General features: G+C 38.2%; 1 protein-coding gene across 3 annotated transcripts; it reads right to left on the bottom strand.

Annotated features, from left to right (window-relative positions):
* Window positions 1-1133: 1133 nt before the first annotated feature.
* Window positions 1134-4822, bottom strand: LOC116029417. Of its 3 annotated transcripts, XM_031271415.1 has the most exons (6): window positions 4705-4822; window positions 2384-4566; window positions 2249-2341; window positions 2126-2206; window positions 1991-2083; window positions 1134-1948 (listed from the first exon to the last, which is right to left on the bottom strand). In XM_031271415.1, the coding sequence occupies exons 2-6, from the start codon at window positions 4389-4391 to the stop codon at window positions 1419-1421; spliced, it is 2805 nt and encodes a 934-aa protein (XP_031127275.1). In that variant the 5' UTR covers window positions 4392-4566; window positions 4705-4822; the 3' UTR covers window positions 1134-1418. The 3 variants fall into 3 exon arrangements, with proteins under 3 accessions (XP_031127275.1, XP_031127274.1, XP_031127276.1); XM_031271414.1 differs by having other exon boundaries at window positions 1134-2083; XM_031271416.1 differs by having other exon boundaries at window positions 1134-2083; window positions 2249-2354; window positions 2571-4566.
* Between the last annotated feature and the right edge of the window lie 482 nt (window positions 4823-5304).

Below are 5304 nucleotides of genomic sequence, written 5' to 3'. Positions count from 1 at the left end.
TAGTTATTTAGTCTCTATTATTTATCAATTGTTATAATTTGTTGTAACTAAACCTATTTAACATAAAAATTGATCATAAGTTAGCATTGTTATATGGGCACAATGTTTATTGACCTCTTGGGAATTGATGTATTCTACCAAAATTGTGTACAAAATTGTGTGGAAATAACATTTTCCATGTTGTATTTCCCATAAGAGTTTATTACCAAAATGGTCCCCGACTATTGCGAAATTACCAATTTGGTCCTCAACAATTTTTCTTGACCAATTAAATCCCTCGACTTTGAAAATTTTAACCAATTTAATCCTCCGTTTATTTTTCCGTTAATATCCGTTAAATCAGGACCAAATTGGTAATTTTGCTATAGTCATGGGACCATTTAAGTGAAAAATTAAGGGATAAACTACAATAAAGCCATCGTACTATTTGGGAACAAGTAATTACGTCATCCAACTCAAATAACCCCCAAATAAGACATTGAACTCAGGAAAATAAAGCAATTGAGCCACTGTAACCCAAAAAAAAAAAAGAAGCAATTAACCCATTTTTAAAATTTTCGATGACAAATTCCGACACCGACGACCATTTCCGGCAACCGGCGGTTTCTGGTCGCCCTCGCCAGAAATGGCGACCGTCGGCGACCACTGGAAATGATTGTCGGTGCCGAAATTTGTCGCCGGAAATTTTTAAAATGGGTTAATTGCTCTTTTTTTTCGGTTTTAGTCGCTCAATTGCTTTATTTTTTTTGACTTCAATGGTTTATTTGGGGTTATTTGAGTTGGATGGCTTAATTGCTTATTTCCAAATAGTACGATGACTTATTTGTATTTTATCCCAAAAATTAATTACCAATTTGGTCCCTTGACTATAGCAAAATTACCAATTTGGTCCTGATTTAACGGATGTTTAACAGAAAAATAAACGGAGGACCAAATTAGTTAAATTTTCCAAAGTCGAAGGACTTAATTGGTCAAGAAAAATTGTTGAGAACCAAATTGGTAATTTCGCAATAGTCGAGGGACCATTTTGGTAATAAACTCTTCCCATAATAATGGGAAAAAATTTCAGCAGTCTTTTTTTTTCATAGGGTTGAATGCATATATACTTGTATTGAGTCACAAGTGCATATAAATTGTATGATAATAATGAATTCAGAATTCAGAATCAAGGAGGCAAATAAAATAGAAAAAGAAATAAAATTCTTCAAGGAAGAAAAAGAAAGAAAAGTAGTTACTAAAACTACAGCTCCTGGTCAAACATAAAGGGTAATCAGCTCTTAACTAACTAATTACTCTCATCAGCACGTAATACTAACCTACATCAGTGTATGTAATAGCCAAGTGAACAGGATTCTTCAATTCCAACTATGGACACAAAAATATATAGCAACAAAGGCTACTGTGCTAAGTCATCCCACTTAAAAACTTTGGATGTCATTGCTTTCTGTGGATGATAGAGTTTTCTTTCTTTTACGGTTTGAAACAGGAACTTTGCGTGGCCTAGGAGCATAGTTAAGGCGGTAGCTGATAAGCGAATGCCCAAAAAGGCTACATGTACCAGCGCTGCCGAAAGCAATTTCGGCATCAGAGCGCCTCTTGAACACAACTTTTCCACGCTTGGTCTTGTGCATACCTTCAGTCTGAGACTCATCAAGAGGACCAAACTCGCTAAATGTTTTATTTAGATCTGCTGCTGAGGGAACAGATTCCAGGTTTTTAAAGTTGAGAATCAGTTCAGTAGGACAATCTTCCTCAGCTCCTCCATCCGCAGAACCAGATGGATCTTCAGGTTCTGACAGCACAATGATGGTGGCTCTTTCTTGATTGTCTGCACCTGGGTTGAGACCAACAACAGCATTTGGTTGACCAACAGGAATATTCTTCTCATCTTCAGTTCCAGGTTCAAATATTACCTGTTCTTCAAGGTTCTGTTGTCCATCAACGAGACCAGATGGATCTTCTTCAAGGTTCTGTTGTCCATCAACGAGACCAGATGGATCTTCAGCTTCTGACTGCATAAGTATAGCACCTCTTTCTTGTTTGTCTGCACCTGGGTTGAGACCAAAAACAGCATCTAACTGACCAACAGGAATTATCTTTTCACCAAAAACAGCATCTAACTGACCAACAGGAATTATCTTTTCATTTTGGTCTTCAGGCTCATATAACACCTGCTCTTCAAGGTTCTGTTGTCCATCAACGAGACCAGATGGATCTTCTTCAAGGTTCTGTTGTCCATCAACGAGACCAGATGGATCTTCAGCTTCTGACTGCATAAGTATAGCACCTCTTTCTTGTTTGTCTGCACCTGGGTTGAGACCAAAAACAGCATCTAACTGACCAACAGGAATTATCTTTTCACCAAAAACAGCATCTAACTGACCAACAGGAATTATCTTTTCGTTTTGGTCTTCAGGCTCATATAACACCTGCTCTTCAAGGTTCTGTTGTCCATCAATGAAACCAGATGGATCTTCAGCTTCTGAATGCATAAGTATACCAACTCTTTCTCGTTTGTCTGCACCTAGGTTGAGACCAAAAACAGCATCTAACTGGCCTACAGGAATTATCTTTTCATTTTGGTCTTCAGGCTCATATAACACCTGCTCTTCAAGGTTCCCTTGAATAATTCTATCAGTCCAATATGAATCTTCTATGCCATTAAGTGCAGGTGATTCAGTTGTTTCATAATTCAATGAGCTTTCTCCTCTGCACTTTTGAACTAAAACTTCCTGATCTTTTAACTTGGAAGTTTCCAAAGATTTAAATTTCCTTAAGCCAGAGAAAATATTGGTGTATGGAGCCAAAATGTGATACCCATTAGTGGGATCTTTGGCAGCCAAGGAAAGGTTTAAGAGTACATTGTCTAAAGAAAGGAACTCTACTCCGGGCTTGATAACTGTAGTTGATCCTCCAAGTTGAACAGCAGGCCTCTGTATCCGCTGCCCAATCTTAAGATGTTTCCTTGGTGGTGATGACTTATTACTTCCAGTCCCTGAAGGCAATAGTTTCTTTCTTCTCTTTACTTTAAGCTCACTCAATATCAAGTCACTTGGTTTTTGGCTATTACTAGAAGAAATGTTAATCTGCCTATCAGATTCATCCATATAGTCCTTGCCACCATCAGGCAAACTTGAAATATTGCCAAACATCAATGTTCCATTCTTCTCAAGGCAGCCATTATCCTTTGACCACAGTTTACGCTTCCGATAAGGACCTCTGATGGTTGACTTCCTTTTTCCAGTTGCAATACTGGCATTATCAGTCAAATCCAGAACTGATCCGTCCAGACCACGAAACTCTTCCACTGCAGGTAGCTCATAATAACCCTTCCAACGGCTGAATGCCAGCAGCTGAGATCTTGCCACCACAAATCCTAGTCTATCAACCACACAGCATGGGGATGTTGCTATTGACTTCAAACATTGAAGAAGTGCTCCAGGCCAGAAAGAGGCCACAGTTGACAGTTTGTCGCCACCATCCCTTTGACTTGATTCTGCTCGAATGCCAGCATTGGCAACACTCTGAGATTCAAATTTACATCGCACAGCCTTTGGCACACATGAGCAGGAGAGCCCAAACTCAAATCTTCGAGAAACCTCATCCAATGAGCAATTCACAGCATGACAGAAGGATTCTATAGAGGATTGTTTCTCCATTTGGTTGAAGTACATCCTAAAGGGTTTTATCTGTGACACTTCATTCCATGCAAATGTTTGGTCCCCAAAGTAGGCTATTAAGTAGCTGTCTCTCTTAAAATATTTCATGGCTTTCTGTGATGCAGCAGAAGGCTCAAATATCTGCCCCGGCCACCAAGGATGGCTCCTCACCTTGCCCCACACTAGATCAGACACATAAAACTGCCCTTCTTCCTCTGTTCTAGACTCCTCCTCACGACTTCTCGGAATCAGAGCAATGTGATTAATATCCATTTCTTCTGCATATGCAGGCTGTATAGTTATCAACTGTCCCTGACTTACCCTGCTTCGCATGCTATTTGAGCCAACTACTTCAATACTACCAGCAGAATCGATTCCAGTTCCTTCATTTCCAACCCCATTTACAGAAACTTCACCTACAAACATCCGCTGTGTATTCAAATCCATAGTAGGATTCGGAACTCCGTCCTGACCACCCACACCTAGATATTCATCACCATCCATCTTTACCTCAACTTCAAAAATTCCATCCTCTTCCCTTACATAACCATCCTGCAATACTTCCCCAACCATCAAAGGCTGCATTACCGCCTCTCTAGGTTGCATTCCAGTCACATGAGCATTTAGATTTCCACTACCATCTTTCAAACAACAACTCTCATCTACTCCGGACTCCACATTCACCCCAAGCATGGCCCCAATATAATCAGTTTGACTCTCTTCGCCACTCATTTCCGAATCAATTTCCTATTCAAACTTTACATATCCCCAACGGCCCTAGATCCACCAATATGAACTGATGGAACTTCCGATTAGGGTTTAATTTGCTTACATAACCACACTATTTCCTTCAGCCAAAACGTAATTCAAGTCAACCACCCCCAATTTCGGAGACGTTACAAAAACCCTAAAAACACCACACATACAATATAATAAAAATTTAAAATTAAAATTAAAATCGAAACATGAAAAAGAAAACGAGTAAAATACAACAGAGCGACACAAGCATTTAACATATAGCGCCAGAAATGAAATCGGAGTTTACCTTCCTCCCTTGGAATTTGTAACAGTAGCAGAGCTTTCTACTCGCACAGAATTTGGAGGGGGAAGAAGACTCGCTTTGAGTTGTGAAGCCGAATCCTTGAGTGATTGTGAGCGGAACAAATACGCACTATTCAAATTCTAGAAAGTATTTGCATATCCGACTTTTTTTAAAATAATTTTTAAATTTAATAAATACTTTATCTGTGGCATTTTAATCTTTTATGTATTTAATTTTTTATAATATTAATTTTAGTATTAATATATAAAATTTATATACTCCATATCTTTTGTCATCAATAGTTTTGCTTCTTTGGGTTCCCCCTCTCCTTGATTCAAAAAAAGGGAGAAAAAAGTAGCCTAAATGAAGAAAATGAGTTAATACTGACCATTTTGAGTTTTAGATGTCAATTACTAATCTAATTATTTTTTGTTATTTGATTTTTAAAGAGAAAATTATATTTTTCATCTCTAAGTTATAAGGTAATTGTAAAATTCGTCCCCAAGTATTGATCGTGTTCATTTTTTTTCCCTAGTTATTATTGACGTTGCACTTTTAATCCTTTTATCAACTTTTCGTGCTTACTTTTCGTCCTTGAGTTAT

The sequence above is a fragment of the Ipomoea triloba genome, chromosome 9 (assembly GCF_003576645.1).
Source record: "Ipomoea triloba cultivar NCNSP0323 chromosome 9, ASM357664v1".
In the NCBI taxonomy this organism is placed as follows: domain Eukaryota; kingdom Viridiplantae; phylum Streptophyta; class Magnoliopsida; order Solanales; family Convolvulaceae; genus Ipomoea; species Ipomoea triloba.
The sequence above is the reverse complement of the archived record's forward strand: the minus strand, read 5'-3'. Positions and strand labels throughout refer to the sequence as shown.

Excerpts from the sequence above, each read along its gene's own strand:
- LOC116029417 (XM_031271414.1), bottom strand. The coding sequence starts at position 4,391 with ATGAGTGGCGAAGAGAGTCAAACTGATTATATTGGGGCCATGCTTGGG. Across the intron at positions 2,207-2,248 it reads AGAAGCTGAAGATCCATCTG|GTCTCGTTGATGGACAACAG; the intron begins GTCTCGTTGATG and ends AAGATCCATCTG. Across the intron at positions 2,084-2,125 it reads TGAAAAGATAATTCCTGTTG|GTCAGTTAGATGCTGTTTTT; the intron begins GTCAGTTAGATG and ends TAATTCCTGTTG.